General features: G+C 39.5%; 1 protein-coding gene across 2 annotated transcripts in view; it reads right to left on the minus strand.

The window, feature by feature from the left end:
* Positions 1-17362, minus strand: part of nectin3b (nectin cell adhesion molecule 3b) — a 30053-nt gene extending 12691 nt beyond the window's left edge. For both annotated transcript variants that reach the window (XM_062405469.1, XM_062405468.1), the window contains exons 1-5: positions 16648-17362; positions 4858-5214; positions 3752-4051; positions 1788-1905; positions 1432-1583 (exon numbers count right to left, since the gene is read on the minus strand). In XM_062405469.1, the coding sequence (XP_062261453.1) occupies positions 1432-1583; positions 1788-1905; positions 3752-4051; positions 4858-5214; positions 16648-16825 (1105 nt within the window). In that variant the 5' untranslated portion in view covers positions 16826-17362. The remainder of the gene's footprint in view (positions 1-1431; positions 1584-1787; positions 1906-3751; positions 4052-4857; positions 5215-16647) is intronic.
* Positions 17363-21324: the final 3962 nt, after the last annotated feature.

Genomic DNA, 21324 nt, shown 5'->3' on the forward strand with positions numbered 1-21324 from the left:
AGTTAAAAGATCACCTTAAAAATCTACACTTTGCTTAAACAATGCATTAGTAATATATATATCAAACCTTTGTTATATTTCTAGGGATACACATTTTATTGGAAAAAATGTATATGGTTTTATTGTCCAGGCCCAATGCATACACTTTTAACTCATTGGGCAAGTTTTATTTGCTGTTAAATTACTCAAAGGGGTTGAGTTGATTCAAACCAATAATAGCATTTGAAATAGCCAAATAGCCAATGGATTGAATGAAAAGTGTAAACTCTAAAAACATTATCATTACACATGATACCTATTTATTAAAATAAATGTGTGACTTACTGAGGTGAACTACTAATGGTACTTGAAGACACCCCTAAATTTTCTGACAATTTCCGTACCTTGCATGAGAAAATACTTAATATAATGTGAGTAAAATGAAGCATTGACAATATTTTATAACATATTACAACAGTATTACTGTAAACTATATTAGTAGTGGAGCCAGACAACTGAAAAGCAAACAGCCATAATCCTAGGGAGCTCAAGTAATGGAAAGTCTAAAAGCACTAATGGAGCTGCTAAATTGCTCTAGCATTTTAACCTCAGTGCCCGTCCAGATGTGAGGAAAAGATTCACATCTGAGAGCTAAGTAACACGAACCCGAATGTTTGTAGTCTCAGTCGTCCAACTCCATGCAGAGGCAATCAAACTGACATATGTGAGCAAACCCACAGCAACTAACACACACACAACCAAGAGAACACCAACATGTGTAAGCTTATGCATACCGTACAGGTCCTCTCAAAGGAAAATGAAATATGGATGATAAATAATAAATAGGAGTTGAGAAGAACTAGTTAATGTTTTATGAATCTGGGACATCATCTCCGTCAGGCTGCAGGGTTTCGCCTCTTACAGCTTGACACATGCAGAAATAAAAGAAACACAGAAAGGAAACGAGAAAGATGTAGAGAGAAAATCATAATCAGAGCATCATTCAGTGAGAGGGCTTCCACAGACAAGAGCGAGTTCATGAAACCAGATGAACATGCTCATCAAACACAACAGAGTGACATGACACACTCAGATGCCAAGCAAAGAGAACGGAGCAGAGGCGGTGCACCATGGTCTGAAGAGGCCTTAAATCTTTGCAGCTGTTTGGCGGCTGAACTTCCCTTTTGAACATCTGGAGCCCTAATGTTAATCAGCATGCAATTAAACCTCAACCTAATATTATCACTATTATCAGTGCCAACACACTGTGCCGTGGATGTGATAGATTATCAGTATGTCGAGGATGAGCAGGAGTGATACAGTGTCACGTTTCAGCTTGAAGGACAATGTCACAGGCAGTGATACCTTCCATGACCTGCATGCACGCACAATGCTTCCTAAGGGAGAAGGCAATAGGAGTCAGCTGTGTTCTGGTGTGTACACTCCACTCACCTTGTATGAGAATGCGCACATCCCGACTGCGGAGGTTGATGTCATTGGCAACCTCACACCTGTATACTCCAGAATCCTTCCGCTGAAGGGGACGCAGGAAGAGCAGAGTGCTATTCCTTATTTCCACCCCTTCTGGCATTTCACTGTCCAATCTGTGACTCACAAGAGACACAACATTTAGACACAAGCACACTTACAACAAACATCCTATTATGCAATCATGTGACATTTAATATTACTTTATTCTATTTAAAATTACGTGACAGACTTAAATAAAGTCAAAGTTACGTTTCAGTTGCTAATCTTCAGAAATCTGTAAAACCCTCAGGAAAGATCACACACACAGACGAACAGACCTGATCCATCTGAAGTGATGAGCTGGTGGATTTGCGTTGGCCTTGCAAGTCATTTGAACGTTTTCCCGACCCACAAACCAGTCTCCATCGTAGCCCACAACTGAGATGTCAGGAGCAACTACAGAAAAACAAAAAAGAATGTTATACTGACAAATCAGAACCCAAGAACAAATTTATTGTACAGACTGAACAGTGGTCCTGATGACTATGTTTACGAATATGCACCAATATTAACATTTTTATTTATTTTTAAAATTTGTGTTTATTTTTATTAATGATAAATGGTCTGTATTTATATAGCGCTTGTCTAGTCTTGACCAATCAAACCGCTTTACAGTAAAGTTTTACATACACCCATTCATAAAGTGCATATGCAGCACTTTCCTCTTTTCTTTAGTAATTTTAAAAACATTTATACCCTCAAATACAATTATTTTTAATAAGGGGTTGATAAAGACATCTTTGGAATAATTGCATTTCTGTTTTATGTATAAATAACAAAGGGTTTTACTCCTATATCAGTCTCAAAAGGCATCAGTTCTAAAAACCTTTATTGGTCAGGCTCTAGTGTTAACCAGGTAAACCAAGCAGGTGTACCTGGTAAGCATACCCTAAAAATATTTCAGCTGTGACACAGTATTGATTACATGATGATAATTTTCCTAGTTTGTGAATAACATTATATAGAGTCTGGGGTTGGTCGTTTTGCCATCTAAATATGCACAAAGATGTTTAGCTAACTAAGATCAAAAGCAGCAACTACAGAGGAACTAACAGTCGTCCCTTGGATGCAATGATGAGTTGTACATTTTAAATCCAGGTCAACAACAATGTTCTCCAGTTCTCTTCAGTGCCAAGTTATCATGGGGTTTTCACAGATGTCTATATTAAGACAGCTCCTCTGTTCGTTGCCATTTGTTCAGCTACTTAAACTACATGCAGGGCATTGTTCCATGGATAAATGTTTGCTATGTTTTATGTTTGGAACTGTCACTGTGCCGACACCGAATGAGCATAAAATCCTTTGTTGCTGCCATCTGTCACAAAACAGTTACTCAGACCCTAATAAAAGTCATCTGTCAAACAAAAATATTTCCCTGTGGGTTATTTTACCCCATCCACCAGTCGATTTGTAGATCATTTAAAAATACAAATTTGTACCCCTTAAAGTATAGATATGTACTGACAGAAAAAGACAGTTTTCAGTTAAGGGCTACACATAATAGCAATGTACCGACGCAGAAAAGCCTATAGACTGTAAAAAAAAAAAGATGAATGACAGAAAACACCAAGGACAGCCTTTCTTAAACCATAATCAACACCTGTGAGGAGCCTGAGTGGCTAGGCCTTTTCATCCAGACACATTTCATCTCCATCAATACAGCTGCTTCTAAAGTGGATTGTTGTTGATCTGCTTCAACTAAATCAAACATCAACACCGACAAGTCAAAGGGCTATCAATTGTCTGCTGTAGGAAATTAGATACCATCACTTTTAAGACTGTACTTTGTGTTTAACACAATGTTTTAAGGTTTAAGCTGTCGTGGTTGTCCTCATCAAATGGCAGCTAAACTTAAACCTTAATTGACTCTGCACGATTATTCTGACAAGTCTACTTATTGTGCTTTTATAACATTTAAAAAACATTTAAGCCCGAAACATTTATTACAAGTTAAGCGTTCAAACATGTCAGAATAGGATGGCACTCAGTGGAGCACATACCTCCACCACAGCCCGTTTTCCTAAATGTGCCGTTTTTTTCCATCAAACATCAACACTTTTACTCAAAGCTTGGTGGGGATTGTTTCAATTGTTTTTGTGTAAACTTACTTAAAAAAAAGCAACAGACAAGGGTAGAAAACGTAACCTCATTGGCAGACGAAATGAGAGCCTTGTAGCAGAACAGAATCAATAATAATCTACACGTTTGATATAAGGCTCTTCCAGCCCATAGGGAGACTCACACTGCACGTTGATCTGGTATGGGATCCTGAAGTCACTCAGCAGCGCTGGGTGGCGGACCACACAGGTGAGCGCATGGCCTTGGACGTGGCGTGTGGGCTGCCAGAGGTAGCGCACCTGTGTGCTGGTGGTGCCGTTGACCTCGTCGAACAGATGCACTTCTGACTGGCCAAACAGGTTGGACTCCCAGGACACCTCAGCAGGGGGCCGAGCCCGCTCAGCGATACAGGTGGCCACCACGGTTTCATTGCCACCATCGATCAGGGCGGTTGAACCTGCTGACACGTAGACCTTCGGCTCAACTGTGATTAAGTGAGAACAAACAACAAGGAGGGAGACACGCGTTAGAATTTCAACATCCTTTTGAGGTCATCTTTCTTTTTTTTTAAATCAATACCAGTTTTATTTTCCCGCAGCTTTAATTCAATTTTCTTCACCTCTCCCACTACAACCAAATCCAAACCACCATTAGCAGCTCTAACCATCCCTGTGATCTGCTCCGTGAACAAAGTGAGCACACACATGCACAGTGTCTGTGAGCCAGCATTGACAACCTGTGATGCACATGGAAACACAGAATTGGAACCTGCTATTACTCAACAAGCCCTCATTAACAAGGGCTAATACAGGACCCACAACACTGTTATCTGATGCTGTAAAAGTCATCGTTCTTTTTGCAGAGGAATCTCATCTCCAGTTTATCCCATTAAGAATTGTGATCTTGGATACATTTAGTATATGTTGATATATCTGAAAAACATTGTTACAATTACTTTGATATTGAGGTCAACAAATCATCCAGCCCAAACAATCTAGAAATTAATAGCAAGCACTGCCTGAACAAAATGTACTTAATTTGATCCCTTTCAAAATAATGCAATTGTAGAGTCAGTATCCACAGCTTTCCATTAGGGTTGTAACTTTTATTTCCATAATTTGTCTGGTGAATTTCAATTGTTGTATTCTCTCATTTGACAAAATAACAAACACAATAATCTTCAAATATCTTGTTTTGTCCATGACCCTAAGACAAATCAATTTACAGTTACACATGCAGATTATTCACATTTAATAAATATTCAATATCACACATGCTACAAATACTTACCGAGCACATTGAGCGTAGTGGAGGCTTGGAAGTTTCCCATAGGAAATGTAGCGGCCTTACAGGTGTAGATCCCGACGTCAGCAAAGCCCACGTTTTCCAGGACGATGGTGGCATCGTAAAAGGAGGGTGAGCGGAAATGCAAGCGGTGACTAAGCTCTGGGATGGAGCTGCCAAACTTCGGGCTGTAGACAGCCAAGGTGACGAAGCCTGAAGGTAAGCGACGCTCCCAGGAACTCTGAGTGAGAGTGAGGTTTATTTCCGCGACCAAGTCCATTTCCACCCTACACTCCAATGTCACATTCTTCCCCAGCACAGCACTCACCCTCTGAGGTACCACCACCTGACTGCAGCACAAACCTGCCAAGACACATAGGAAAACAGAAATGAAGCCACATGCCATCATGTACATCTGCAAAGGTTTTGGATAATTCAAATGACTCCATTAATTAAAAGAGTTTGAATTATAACAAGATCTTTCAAATGAATTATGCTCACTTTTTTTAAGCATAATCCCTATAGAAGAATTAGTAGCTTAGTTGTCAATTTGTACATATTCAGAGCCAGTCTTCTTTGTGAGAAATTCACTACAGAGAAATAAAAAATAAGAATCTAAATAGTTGCCTTTTATTAAATACTGAGCCATGAAGGAACACGTCTGAAAAGCGTTTGAAACTAAAACCAATACTTGGTGAAACATTTGTATGGATATTAGAGCTAAGAGTTGAGAAATTGAAGAACAATCTGAAATACAGAAGTTTTGATAATTGATAAATTTGTTTGTGCAGTGGTAAATACTGTCACCTCACATCAAGAAGGTTTGGATCCCAGTTTGTCCAGGACTCTGTGTGGAGTTTGAATGTTCTCCGAGGGTTTATCTGGGTACTCTGGTTGATTGGGGAATTGAGGATTTAGGATTATAGCGGCACCCCATCATGGTGGCAGCTGATCGCAGACTAAAAATCTACAAGACAGCCTGACAATATACACATTAGGGATGGGCGTTCGATTAAATAGTCTTCATCGATCGTTGGGAGAATCAATGACGCATTTTCGATTAATCATTCATATTTTCAAGTTCAAAAACTCACTATTAATAGGCTATATTAAAATGCAGTGAAAAAACAAAGCGTGTTTCCTCATTGAGGTCTTTATTACAAGATGAACAAAATATGCGCTGCCGTAATCTTAAGCAGCGGAGCCGACAGCTAGAAGCCGGTGCTACTAAACACAACTGACCCTCGTTTTTTTTTTCCTCCAAAATAAAATAATAATATAAAAAAAAAATCATGTTAAACAACAACTTAACCACATCTTTATAATACTTAGGTCTGACTGGTTTTGCCAACTGTAACTCAAAACTATCAAACAAGGCACCGAGTCGAGAAATCTGCCTACGGGTTTTTGTTGAGAAAGATGAGCATGTTCACATGCTCTGGGGTCAGATGCGAACGCAGCCTGGTGACCGTCAGTCCATCCGCCGAAAAAACTCGCTCTAAGGGGACTGACGTCCACGTGATACACAGGTAGTTCCGTGGTAATTAGGCTAGCCTGCCTGCGGCTCTGATGTCAGGCTCCTCGACGAAATTCTTAATGATCAATTAATCGATCGTCGATTAATTATGCCCATCCCTAATACACATTGCTCGTGGCATCCATTGCACTTCTGTCCATCCTGGAAGAGGGATCCCTCGCATGCGGCTCTTCCTGAGGTTTCTACTTTTTTCCCTGTCAAGGTTTTTGCAGTTTTTCCTTACCCTTGTGAGAGTTGAGGGCAGAGGATGTCACTCAGCGAGTCCAATAGGACAAACGAGCATAAGATGTGCCTTGTAAACATACGTTCACCAGATAAAACCACCACCAGTGTCTAGACCCCGGGGGGAATTCCTGTTCGATGTTCTGCTCCACCCCCTTCTAGACCTGATGACATCTCACAGGAAGTCTAACATGCCAAAGACTGAAAAACATACACATTCTTTTGTGCGTTTGTAAATAAATAATTGGTAAATTGGAAATCAGGTCTCTCCTGATTGAACTGAAAAGTAGGTGTGAATATCTGGTTGTCTCTGTTGGCCCCGGTAACCTGTCTATTGTGTACTTAGCCTCTCCCATAAACATTTCAACCCTGATCTCCTACATGATGACAGGAATCAGTGGGTTAAGAGCGTTTCTGCCATTATCTCTATCAAAAATGTATTATTTATAATTATATACTAACCTTTAAATTTATTAGACTAGATTCAGAGCTTGATACCACCACAGCAGGTGTTGGGCTTTTTAAAACATGTAACATACAGCTGATTGTGCGACTGACTGTTCATTTGATTATATTGTTTCTTCTGTATAGATTTCCTCCTCCTGACCTGAATTCAGAAATCAAAAGCAGGCCGTCTATGTGCCCTTTGTCCAAATATAACTAGCCCATGCACTTCTTCACCTGCACTTGTCAGAAATGTGGCATGTCTTGAAGCAGGCGCTCAACATCGCGTTGAGGAAAGTCAAAGGGATACGAGGAGAACAGACTGCGACCGGCAGGGGAAAAAAAGGAAAAAGGAAAAAGCGGGGAAGAGATATGCTAACACATGGCGATGACATCATCGCTGAGAGATGAAAAAGAAGGCTGAGTGAAGAGAGGCGAGAGGAAAGTCACGTATGAAACACTACTCAGAGGAAATATAGATCGCCAGGACCCTGGCAAACAGATACACAGAGGAATTACGTTACTGATGTAGAAAAGAAAATATAACACCGCTAGACTGCCAGAGCCTTCAAGCACATCACTAATTGCAACAAGCTGCCAGCAGGAAGACATCATCGTAGATCAAAACCTGCTGCGCTGCTTGGCAACTGACTCCAAATATTCTATTGTTGTTTTGCCAAAAACAGCTCCATATCTGGCCCATCACACACTAAAAAGGCCATGTCCTCAAACAATAATACTGTGGAAGGAAATGTCCCTTCCCATCAAGTATGAAAAAAAAAAAAAAAAAGCCTTATTTTATATTTAAATGTACTAATATTGGAGTAAAGTCTGAACTTTAACAGTGCTTCTAGTTTATGTCAGTTTCCACAAACTTTGGGTTTGTGGTTTATTACAAGGTTAGTTATATGAGCTTCCTGATTAGTGTGACAGTTTAACCAATTAACTTGTCGTAATAACCAAATTTGGCAATAAATATTGTACATGGTATTCAATTCAAAATAATTATTAATCAGCTTTTGAGAATTGGCACAGCAATTAACAGTCTCTATGTTTTGCCCAGATTGGGCTGTAAATAAATATGTGCAATACAAGCCAATATTTAAATGAGAAAATTAAATCTTGAGAGCATTAATTTTTGGAAGAGTGGGCATAATGAGTCATTGTGTTACTCATCCAGAGAAAAGGGAGGATATATCAGTGGGGACATGTAAAGTTGTGGAGTCTGTTGATAGAATAATGCTGAATTCATGTGCAAAGACAGCAATACATTTAAACGGACAATACAATACATACTTACTTCTATCTTTTTTTTAGGACACTCTTTTACACATTACATTTTATAGCCCTTTACACAAACTTAAACCTTAACAGCTAAAAGCCTAACCCCAACCCTTACATTTACCTCAACCCTGCACTAAAGTCTTATCCCTAAAAAACAGCATGTTGAAGTTGTGAAAACTGGCTAAAAGTAAATCCGGTCCTCACAAAGATAAAAATACACACAGTACTGTAAATTAGCTGAATTCACTGATGTCAAAAACTCATCATCAGGGATACGCTGCATTAAAAAGGATATGTTCAAATTTTTTTAATTTGTCTAAGAGCAATAGTTGGATGCCCATAACAAAACAGATTTGTCTGAATGTGCTTATGTGGGCGACTTTTATAAAATTCCCCCCAGTGTACAAACCATGTCTCTCGGCAAGAAAAAAGGATCAGAGTCATTATTGGTTGTTTTTTTCTAAGTTGTAGAACCATACGAGCTGCTAAAGTTGTCCATCTTGACTTAGAACTGGCCGTTCACCTACATAAGTTAGTAATGTGATTGTTAATGTGTCATTTCAGTTTTCCTAGGTGACTGATTACTAGGGGTGCAGCGATTAGTTCGACGTCGAACGATAATTCGATGACAAAAATAATCCCCAACGGATATACTCGTCGATGAGTCGTTGGATAGTCATAACGCGTGTTTTTCGTGCCGTGCAGATGAACTAAGCGTTGTTTTATCGGAGGTGCCGATGGAAATAGCTGAGGAGTGAGCCATCTCGCTTCCTTCCTATCTCTGAAAGTCGCGCATGTGCAGTAGTGACAAAACATTGACCAATGGCGGCGTCTTCCATAGATGTATATATATAAAGGCTAGATGTCTCATCCGCGTTTCCGGTCAACGGAGTCCAACGTCCGCACATGGCGGCAATCTTGCCACAGGCAGCTCGCCCACCCATAACATTGTGTTGGTAGTGGTACACGTACTTTTTAAATAAAAAAATAAATAAGGGAAATCTTGTATCTATATTAGTGCTGTCAAACGATTAAAATATTTAAATCGCGATTAATCGCATTTATGTCATAATTAACTCAAAATTAATCGCGATTAATCGCAAATTTGTATCTATTCTTAATGTCCCTTCATTAATTTTTTCTCCATAATTTTTTGGGGGTTTTAATGCTCTATCAACATGGAAAGTGGATTAGCTTGCTTTATGCAAATGTTTTAGTTTATTGAAAAACAACATTGCCAAACAGGGCGGTACAAAATAAAATTATAAAGTGCACATTTCAGGTAAACAAGGACTCAGCCTATAGTGCAGTTAAACCATGGCTTAATATTTTATTTTTTTCAAGTTTGCTGTGAACATAGCAGTCAGGCCTCTCAAACAGACAAGCAACAAAATAACAAACAAACAAAATACACAGGCAAGTGTCGGCCTACTTTGAACAAATTAAACACAGAACTGTGTAGGGCTATTTGAGTCCTCCCCATATTTGTGGAAAATGTATGAAATAAGAAGTAACCTATTTTGAAATAAATAAAAACATATAGTTGCAGCCTAGTAGCTTAAAAATATATATTTTCGTTGGCGAAATATTAAAACAAAAAGCGAGAGCAGGTCAGACTGGAGGCAAACACAGATACTGAAGCTCGATAGAAACCAACTGCAGCTTCTGCTCTGATCGAGAAGCTGAGGCTGAGACCAGAGAAACTCTGTGTTTTCACTGTTTTCATAGTTAAGAAGCAGTGAGTCACTGAGGCTGCTGCACGTGAACGAGCTCTGATCTCACTGTGTCTCCGTGAGCGAGTGCGCGGGGGCAGGGGGCGGGGCTACGGTGAGCTATCTGGAACCACACACACACCCGCCCGCTCCTTGTACTTCATGACGGCCTGATACGATGACGTTTTAAAAAATGATTGTGACTTAGTCAACCACCAACATGCAAAAGCGTGTGTCACACGGCGAAAGCGTGACAGTTGGCAGCTCTGCATTAATCTCGCGATAAAACAATTTACGGCGTTAAAATGGGTTTGCGTTAACGCCGTTAATAACGCGTTAAACTGACAGCACTAATCTATATAGAACATTATTCTATTTTTAATAACCATAACATAGCAAGTTATGGTTATTTAAAAAGTACGTACCACTACAACACAATGTTATGGGTGGGCGAGCTTCCTGTGACAAGATGGCCGCCATGTGCGGACGTTCAACTCCGTTGGCCGAGACATCTAGACTTTACATATATGTATGGCGTCCGCTGCAACAGCATCGCGCAATAGGAAGTCAATAGTTCGGGAGAACTTCACCCTCAACATGGCCCGAAAAAAAACACCTGCATTATTTGTACGGCGGACCTGCTGTACACTGGTTCGCTCTTCGGACCCGCGAACAGCCGGACCGGACAAGCGGGGACACGCGCATTTGAGGAGGAGGAGGTTTGACATCGTAACGTAAACGATGCGGATTCGCCTCTGTAAGATAGCCTGTTAGCTAGCTTGCTACATACACGTATATACCTGTGTGCAGGATTCTAGAATCCATTACAAAAAATATGGTTTAAACTTTTTATTAACGAGTTTAAAAGCGTAATGTTATCCTGTTGCCTGACAAACGTCTTTTTTAATTACAATTATTTAGTACAAAGAAGACTGTAGTTTCGTTTGTTGATGTTTTTATTGCTGCTACTTTCCCTGTCCTTTTTATTAACAAGAAAAATTGATACTTGAAATTTAATATATTTTTAGTATCAGCACTTTGCCTGTTCTTGGTTCACAGAAAAAGGGAAACTTAATTAGATTTTTTTTTGCTATTATCACTTTGCCTGTCCTTGGTTTTAAATTATATTATATATATTTTAAATATAAAAATATATCTTTCTTTGCTTTTGTGTCAACAATACACTAATATGCAGCAAAGTTTATTAAAATACTTTTTTTTGCATGAAGTCTCGATCTTGATGTCTTTATTTTCAGTCATCACATGCCTCTTACAACCTCAAGCTAAATTTAAAAGCTGTTGGCTAAATAAGAGCAATTGAGAATTTGTGTCATTCATAATCCTATTAGTCGATTAATCGTTTCAATAATCGATGACTAATCGACTATTAGAATAGTCCTTAGTTGCAGACCTACTGATTACGCCGGGTTCACAACGGACGCGAAAGCGTGGCGTAAGCGCTAATCCCTAGCGCACTGGCTCTTGGCTGTTCACACCGGACACAGAAGCGACGCCGAAGCGTTATCAGCCTGCAGTAAAAATGGCATTTAATCATTTTTTTCAAGCATTTACTTACTTGTTGCTCCAAAATTAACTGCAACAGTATCCAAACATGTGTCCTTTTTAGTGTTGTCTTTATACAACATGTTCCGAGGATCATACAACTAACTGCACTTCTCCACTTCAATTATTAATTTAATGTCATCCGTCTTCAAGAACTTCTCCGCTGTTTGCTCCATTAAATGTTGGATGTCGAGGGTAAATAACGTATTCTCCACTCAAACCTATGTGGAGAATACGTAGTCCCCCCCTCTCTCTTTTTATCTTTATGACTGCTTGTATGGCTGTAGTGGATGGGCAGAGGGAGACATTTAATAATGTGGTTGGTAAAAATGGTAAAATTAAAACTTCTGGACAACAGAAGGTGCATACAAAATATGGGGTGCATATTTGATAATTCATAAATTATGTTGTCAATATCGTCAATCATTTTTCAGTGTGTTTCCTTACGCGATACGCTCGCGTCAAGCGGAAAAAATAGACTATACGCCGAAACAATCGCTTCACGGCGCTGCGCTTACGCCTCGCTTCAGCGTCCGGTGTGTTCAGCACATCGATTTAACATGGGAGTGGATGGGAGCCAGCTGATTTTTAAAGCTTGGCGCTGCGCTTACACCACGCTTCGGCGTCGCTTCCGTGTCCGGTGTGAACCCGGCATTAGATTAGGTGTGGTAATATAGACTAACTTGCTGTTACCAATATTTAGAATTTGTTTGGCCAATGCCATTTGAGGCCAACAAAGCATTATTGTCAGAGATGCTGATATACAAGTGTTACATTTAGTGGCAGTGGATATGGCATATATAACATAAGTATTGCGCAGATCATGGTCTGGTTTTGTCTACCATACTGTTTTTACACTTTTTGGCAGAAACTATATACTCTGCATTACAACAGAAGTTTCCGCTTTAACTGAGTGTGTTCCTGCGATACCACTCCACCATTTATTTCCCCGTTTGTATACTAAATGTTACGACTGTCATTTATGTTGAAATATATTTAAGCGCATGAATTTTTGAGTTATGGCTAATTACATGTTTTATGAGGACACCATGACCTTGCCATTTGACAACCAACCTCTTTTCTGTTTATTTAAGTACAAGTGGAAGTTTGTGCCAAATTGCCTAAAGGGTTTACTGAGTTAGCCCGAGAAAATGGGATGCACAAACAGATGGACGGATGTACAACTTGTAGACATAATGGCTCCATCAATAGCTGTTGCTGGTGTGGTAGTATAATGAAAAGTAAATGAATAGTTTGAATGTGCCTCCAGTTGAAGAGAGCCATGCTCACATATATGGCGGCCTTCCTTTCCGATTACTCCCATATCCCAAACTTTGAACAACACAGAGATCACAGCTTCCTCCAAGGAATAAAGCTGCTCTGCATACCAAAAAATGGCCCCAAGCTAATGTAAATAAACCAGTGGAAACAGACATACTAAACGACTCAAGCTTTCTGAATGAAAACAAAATGCATATTATTTGCACTTTGTATAAACTGTGCAAAATGGCACACTTAAATCCAGATGGTAACTGTGCAGTACACTGATCTGTTTTCATTAAGTAGAAACAGATTTTTACCACAGGTACAATGATGAGGTTAGATGATAAGCATGACAGCTCAGTTAGGAGGAAAGAAACAGCATTTCTCATTTACTGTACACAATATTTTAAGGAAGAGGTATAGTAGCTGTATAAAATTTTCACTGGTGACATGACAACAACCTAACGTAAGAATGTCCTTGTTTCTCCAACTCAGAATAAGGGAGCAATTAAAGTAAGGGCAAAGTCTATATGATCTTATATGACGACTATCAGACATAGCACTAACATAGTTCTCTCTCTTCCTCTTCTGCCTTCAGAGAGAAAAGTCCTTCAAGTTTCTGCCATCTTAGATCATCAAAGAGACGCTTTCAGTTATGCTTGCAAATGCAACACACATACACGCAAGCCTTACCCCCTAAATGCTAATAATGTCTTCACCTTAAAATTGAAGGACTTACATGATGGGGATTTAGTCTTTATCCCGATAAGGTAGGTAAAGTCTTTAAATTGTGACTCAGATTGAGGTCCCCACAACATAAGTAATACATAGACCACACACACAGACACACACAAATATATTCTGTCATCAAGGACACTCTGCTCCCCAGGGATACTCTGCAGCTCACTCTCACTTTAGTCAATACTACCTTCACATGCACCACTTATGTGGCAGCGATGTATTAATATGAGTGTCTTGCCAGAGGGCAGCGTGTCTTGTTAAAAGTGGAAATCAGAACATAAATGGTGATGGTGTTAGGTGGAAGTAGCCCAGTAAGCTGTCCATAGCAGGAGAGAGAAGGATTGAAAATAGTTGTTCGACATATTGATCTTATTTGACCTTCAAATCAACTTTTTTGATGAATAATTCACATGCATATTCTTAACCTGGCTTCCTGGCTGGAAATCATCAGTTGGAAATCAGCTCAGGGCACAGTGATTAGATTAATTTTATAAAAATGTAGACAAGAAATCCCAACATTCATGTTATATGAATGTATAAGTGAATGCAGAAAGTAATGTACCATGTCTTTGATGAAGTAATAACATAAAATACTACATTCAAGCGCTCTCATATTATTCTGAAAACATTTCCCCAGCAGGATAAATAAGACTGTGGAGGGCCATGACAGTCTCTGTAATTAATGTCTCATGGTGCCACACACTTTGAAATATCAACCTGCAAGACTAAGCCAGTAAAGGAGGGAAGTCACTACCCCAAAATAACTCAAGTCCCTGCAGACTTGGCAATTGTTTTGTGCAAGCTTAGGGGACAAGAAGGAGACGCAAGAGAATACGCCCCTTCTCACTCAGAAGCAGCCTAGGTTCTGGTCCAGGCTCTGGTCATCTCAAGCCTAGACTATTGAAGCTCCCTCCTAGCAGGTCTACCTGCTAGCAGGTCTACCTGCTAGTGCCATCTGACCTCTGCAGCTCATCCAGAATGCAGCAGCTCGACTGGTCTTTTAACCAACCTTAATTCTTTCACACTCCTCTGTTCTCTTCACTGGTTACCAGTGGCTGCCCGCATCCATTTCAAAACATTAGTTTTTGTGTCCCGTGCTGCTAACAGATCAGGTCCAGTCTACAGCCAGGACAAATTAAATTGAAAAAGAAAAGTGATTTAGTAGCAATTGCCTATAACTGTTAGTTAGTTTGGCTTTCCTGATTCTTGTTGTTCTGGTTTTGTACCCTCATGGTTGAATGCACTTATTGTCACTTATTGTCTTTTTGGATAAATGTAATACATTTGTTAATTAACTGATGCGCATGAATATTTTTAAATATTTTAAATATGAATACTGTTAATATAAAAATGTAATCTATGTATTTAATCAATGTAATGGAGGATTAAGCATTTTTGGATAATTCATTTTTGGTTTTAATGAATGCACTTTTTCTGAATGGTTGTTCTCAATGAACATGTGAGAAACATCCTCTCTGCTGGATGTAGAAGTAGTCAACATGTAAACTATACCAACTTTATAAGATAGAGCCATCACATGACTCATTCTGCTTTTCTGCTCCCTAATGGTCAAAAATATGATTAATGCATCTTTAGTGACATATACGATGTGTACAGGAGAATTCAGTGTTGCTTACCCTTTAAGGCTTAACGTTATTAGCTGTACGGGTGTGTGCATCTATTCTGCTTTCAACAAAGGCACAAGGTCAAACACCTCATTGAAATGTATGGCAGACTTAAAGTGAAGCAAGTCAAAATTGATAACGGTCTCTGTGCTTCAACTTGGAGGGAAAGGAGGTGATCAGTCTGTTAAGGACTGCACTTTTGTTCTCTCCAAGACTCAAATCTATATAAATGTAGTTTGGAAGTAGCTTGTGACACTGCTGCTCTGAAGTGTATTACACAGAAAGATGAAGTCAACATTGTCCTTTTCCTAGCTTCAGGAATGGTGAGAGGAAAACTAGGAAACAAACACAATAGTCTGGCCCAATTCACTCATAGCTCAGTGAGACATGTGCAATGTTGCCAAACACTTATGAAAGACCCAGACTAACAATTTGAGCCAATTCACCCAAATTGTGGACACTTCTGTTGCAGTTGCCTCATAAGATTGCATTGTAGCTACTGCCCAGTGTTTGGCCAGCCTGCGAAGGAGATCTGCAGGACCGATTCCAAAGGTTGTTTTTTTTGTGGGTATTTACATACCCACAGGCTGAAAAATACTTGTATTCCCCTTTGGAACTTGGTATGGTTTTCATAAAAATATATTTTTGAGGACTGGTCCCATTTTTTTGAATAATGCCACTATATATAATTTTAGAATATATTACTAGATGGTGAATATCCACTGTATTTCTATATATATATATAAACAAACCGAAACTCTGTGCAGGCAACCCATCCTCTCACATATCGCTGCTGTCTCACACAAACTCGAGCGAATTGGGAGCCCGAGGCTTAACAGCAGACACATGGCGTCTGAGCCTCATCGGTGCAGACGTGCAAGGTGCCGTCGTACGTTCAGTCATCTGTGGTGGCGCACGTGCAAGTTCCCAAACAGTTCGGGAACATTAAGACAAAACCGCCGCTGCACATTACCTCAACAGAAGATGTTTCAGGAGCTAATGTGGCTCCCAGTAACTCCGCACTGACCCAAGTGTAGGCCAGGTGCGTGTGTGTACACGTTAATGGATGTGACGGTGTGCTCCTCGGAGGTTTCTATGGAGGGTTTCTATGGCAGCCTCGGGTCGCGCCATCCTCCGCGGTGGTGGTGGTGGTGGTGCCGGCTAGCAACCTCTCCCCGATGCGTTGCAAGTGAACTTAAAACCAAGTTTGCTTGGATCTGCAGAGGACACCTGCTCAACTTGCTAAACTTCTACTAATCCCGCCGGCGGGAGAACGCGCTGGTCGCCGGTTTTCCCCGGGATTTGTGCTCGGTGCGAGAGACACGCAGCTCCCTCTCCAAACTTCTGTGTAGCCTCCACGGAACAAGCAGAAAATACTAGCGGGAGGAAACAAACACGGACTCACCTGTTATACTCAATAAAACGTGGAGGAACGCGACCACGCCGTGTCCTCCGCGGTAGCTCCGGTGAGAAGACGGGGACATGTTGGGAAAAGCAGCGCAGCCTCCAGCCGCAGGACCCGGGATGAGAGCAGGTTCAACGGTATGTGGAGGAACCTCCTCAGCAACAACTATCAACTGCATGTGGACTGAACCATCTGCTCAGTGGAGCGGGGGGGAGCCGGAGCTCACCTGACCGCAGCACTGAGCGATTCATCGTCGAGCCTCTGTCAAAAGCAGCCCCCCGGAGGAAGCGTCCATTAGCATACACATTACGTCATCCCTGTAGATAACCCCATATCTATATTGATTCCTCCTAATGACTTTCTTGTTCTTCTGTCTTTTACTGGAGACTCATTTGTCTTTATTTTTAATAGAGAGCACAACGTGGGTTGCTTTCTTTTCAGTGGCGGTGAGTCTGTGGAATCACTGAGCAGATTTCCATAGAAATGTGTTGGAAAGTTGAGCCAGTTTATCAAGGAGCAAGGATCCATTTGAATGCAAATGAGGCCATCATGTGAACATTTAAAAAAAAAGGGTGGAAACTACCAATTTATTCCACAAATAATCCATTCTATAGATGGTCCAGCAGGCAGAAAATAGTGTTTTTTCATTTCTTGTGGAAAAAGGAACGGTAACTCCTTTGACTAACGCTTAAAACAACATTCCTGCATTAGTTTATTTTTGGTAGAGATATTGCTTTATGCACTTTCCTTCTCTGTTTTTTATTTGATTTAAACTGCACACACTTGTCCTGTTGCCTTGTACTGAAGTCATCAGCTTGCAAGGACTTTTTCTTTGAATAAATAACTTTTACCAACACCTGGTTTTAAGTTGCCTCCCGACCCCTCATGAGCTGGGTTGTAACGTGCACCTACACCCATATTTACATAAAATATGCTCTTATTGACATGAGTGATTCTGATTCTGAATTCAAGTTCATACAAGTGACAGCAGGAAAAGCACTTACTTAACTTTTCTCACTTACGTGCATTTTAAACTCTTACAATTCTACACTTAACTTGGATTGAGCCAACTTTACTGAAATAACTTTGTTTACCTGTTTATTCAAGTCAAAATGTTTGCTTTAAGTCCCATAAAAGACCTATGATATTGCTCCTGGTGGAGGTGCTGTGAGAAAACATGGCATGAACAGTCCTCTGGGTATGATAATGTGTCTGTAACAGGGATTTATCTTGGTGGTGTTTCTGACCTACAATGGTAGGACAAACTGATGGTCTTTGAGCCTCCAGAAGTTATATAATGTTCTAATCTCTCCAATTTGAATAAGTGATGCGGAGCAAATGCTGATGCTTTCATTTGACACTTGTTGGAGAATTGTAATGTTTTCTCTCGGGGGTTTGTTCAGGCTGTGTGTACGTCTGTCACACGCAGACATATGTAGCTTTAGTTGCAGCCCATCAGTCAACAAGTTAATCTCTGCAATTTAACTGCATGTGGGATGGGGGTGGGTGAGGGATGTGGGGCCGCCGCAGCACCCCCTCCTGCTGACAGAAAGCTAACCAGGTCAGTGCTTTAATTCGAGTCTCAGTGCTGTACTTTGGAGAGCCACAAGGGATACAATTACTCTCCCACCATCCCATTCCACTGTAAAACAGACAGTGCAGACGTATTTTTGTGCATGTGAGTGTGCATGCGAGCAAAACGGCATGTACTCTTTTTTAAATCTGTCTTCAAGTGGTTAAAATCAAATATTCCCATTGTTCTTCAGTTCAGTCAGAATTCTTTTGCCTGCAGTGTAAAGCTTCCACTTGAAAGCCGTATGTTGCCGTGACAAAGAATCTGTGATGAGGGGGAGAGAAAAGCAGATTTCACGATTTGATTTGATTTAGAGGCTTCTTTTAAAATCCCAGCCACATTAACATTTCCACATGATAAAGTTTCCTCCTGACATTTCCACAACCCCTCGACTGCAGCTACAGACGTTTCCATTATTCCATTTCTTTTTTTTCCTGTCAAGAGATTCTTTTGGTTACTTGATTTCCATTTCTTCCTATTCTCCAAGAACTTGGCAAAACCGAAAAAACTAAAAGTCTAATGTTCTGAAACCAAGTTTGAAGATGGAGAAAATGACAGAAACGCATGCATGTGCAAACCTGTTTACAGTAGTCGTGGGATAATTACAACATTTACGGAAACTTGCTCTTTGGGAAAATATTTTTAGTGTTCATTGAATTGTTTCTCTGGTTTAGTGTCATGGTAAAATGATGCATTGTTTAGTGAAGTGTTTATGTCCATTCCCTGTATGTGTACTGTGAAAGCTTTCTAAATATGGCCTCAGTCTCACTCTTGATAATTTGATAAAAGAGAGAGCAGTTGTTCCTACTTGTATGAAGCCCAAAAAGCACACTATACACATTTTTGAAAACATGTCATTGCAGAAAATCTCTGGGCATTTCCCTCAAACCGCATCTCAGGGAAAACAGAGGAGAGAATGACACTTAACAACGCAAAAAGTCCTAAACTAAAACTGATGCTGCATTCACAAAAACTTGCCACAATTAAACCAAAACCACACAATCCATTTTCTCTGCCGAGGATGTGAAGGAGCTTGTGATCATGATCATGAACAACCTCTCCCTTCTTCTCTCGCTCTAAACTAAAGCTGCTCTCTATCACCAGGTACTCTCTCTCTCTCTCTGGAATGTTTTTCACCCCCTCAAGTGCTCTTTCATGAAGGCCAGAGAGGTATTGAAGGGGCTTCAGGATTGTGGTGGAGTAAAGATTGGTTAAATTAGTCCACCTCCTGCTCAGGCTCTTCTTTTATTCCAGAGGTCAGTGCCTCCCTCCCTGTTTACCCACATAAATTGGTTGTTCTCTGTGCTCTGTCTCTATACGTGCCCCCACACAAGTGTCCATCTGGACTGTGAGAAAGAGGAGGTGGCTGGAATTTCGTCAATAATATCATGAGTTTCTATCAACACCCCTCAACTTTCTTTATGTGGAACAAAAGTACATACTGCAGATTGAAATGAGATGGCTGCCGTTAGAGCCACAGTGTGGACTGTGCAACTATATATATAAAGCAAAGGTGACATCTGCTGGCTAAAAGGAGGAACTGTCTTCATTGTGGTTCAGACTTTACCTGTTGCATTTTTCACATTTGACAAGGTGTCTTATATCATCACTGTTTGCTGTGTTGCTGTAAGTTCATGATTTATTACACTTTCACATATTTAGTGGAGCTGAAATCAGTCAAACAAACAAGAGACGACTTAAAAACATTGACCTGTCTGATCATACTTCAGGTTAGTGCTGAAACTTCACCATCAGATCAAATCGTTTGAATAGGCTTTTTTAATTAAAATATCAGATTCAAACTTTGATTCTAGTTGTTTATTTGTGTATAAATCTGTTGTTTTTTTCAACTATTGCCATTAGCCTTTTCATTTGCAAACGCTGTTGTTTATAATAAAAAAAAAAAAACAGAAACATAATAATAATTATTCACTGAATTAAGATTTTTCTTTAGTGGCAACATGCTAGATAATCCTCTTAATAAACTTCCCTGCATAGAAGCTGAATACATGACTTTTTAGGCACGTTGAATTTAGCAATGTACCTTATTTTTGTAATATAATTATTCACCTAGAAATCACAAAACATTCAAAATTATACAGGTTCATTAAAATTATTTTGAGACAGTCAAGAGACGGCAGAAATATGAATGATCTTAACATGAGTAAAGATCTTAAATAACATCAAACTGCAGCCAAATGAATCTCATCAGTCAATTATTAAATATTGTTAATGCTTTTATATTTTGATATTGATGACTTTCCCCTCTGATAATGTAATTCAAGCATTTGTTGTATAGATAACTGTGTTTCACTTGGCTAAAAAACTGTTAATAACATGTGTTACAATATATTCTTGGTTAAAAGTATCAAGCCTTCAGTGAATAAGTTAACTTCTGAAACGGTCTGCATTGGTTCTAAATGATATGGAGTGATCAGTTATATTATGACAGAGAAGATATGTATAATAAAAGACATAATTTTTTACAGTGGATTATCAACAGTAGTTCATGATGATCATCGACGGTGACAATTGCTTGAATGTGAAGGCTTTTGTGATCAAAACAAGAAGAAGTGATCAGAAAGCCCCACGTCTCTTTAATCAGTGAAATCTGAATCCATCCTTCACCACATGGACATGACAAGTGATTTCAAACAGCATTTCAATTCTCAGTATATACAGCCCTAATAGCTTCATCATAATAATAATTTAATTAATATCTGAGTTGAATTTGATCACTCGTCATACTTAGTCAGGTACTAAAGAAAATAACAAACAAAACTAAATTAAAGATTCAAGATTCAAGATTTTTATTAACAAATGCACAACAATAACATTAAGCAGTCGCTGGCAGTGAAAAGCTGTGTCAGGCTCTCTTCTAACAATGCTCAAGTAATTACAACCTATACAATAAAATAAGATAGAAATAGTGTAAAATAGAATAAAATAGAATATCAAAATTTAAAATAGAAAATAATGTATATATATCTAAATATATATAAAGAGCTGAGGAGAAAATATAACAACAAAAGTGCAAATATGCAGATAGGTCACGGAACAAAACATGATTATGCAAGAAAGAACACATAACACAATAACTTTAT

The sequence above is a fragment of the Platichthys flesus genome, chromosome 15 (assembly GCF_949316205.1).
Source record: "Platichthys flesus chromosome 15, fPlaFle2.1, whole genome shotgun sequence".
In the NCBI taxonomy this organism is placed as follows: Eukaryota; Metazoa; Chordata; class Actinopteri; order Pleuronectiformes; family Pleuronectidae; genus Platichthys; species Platichthys flesus.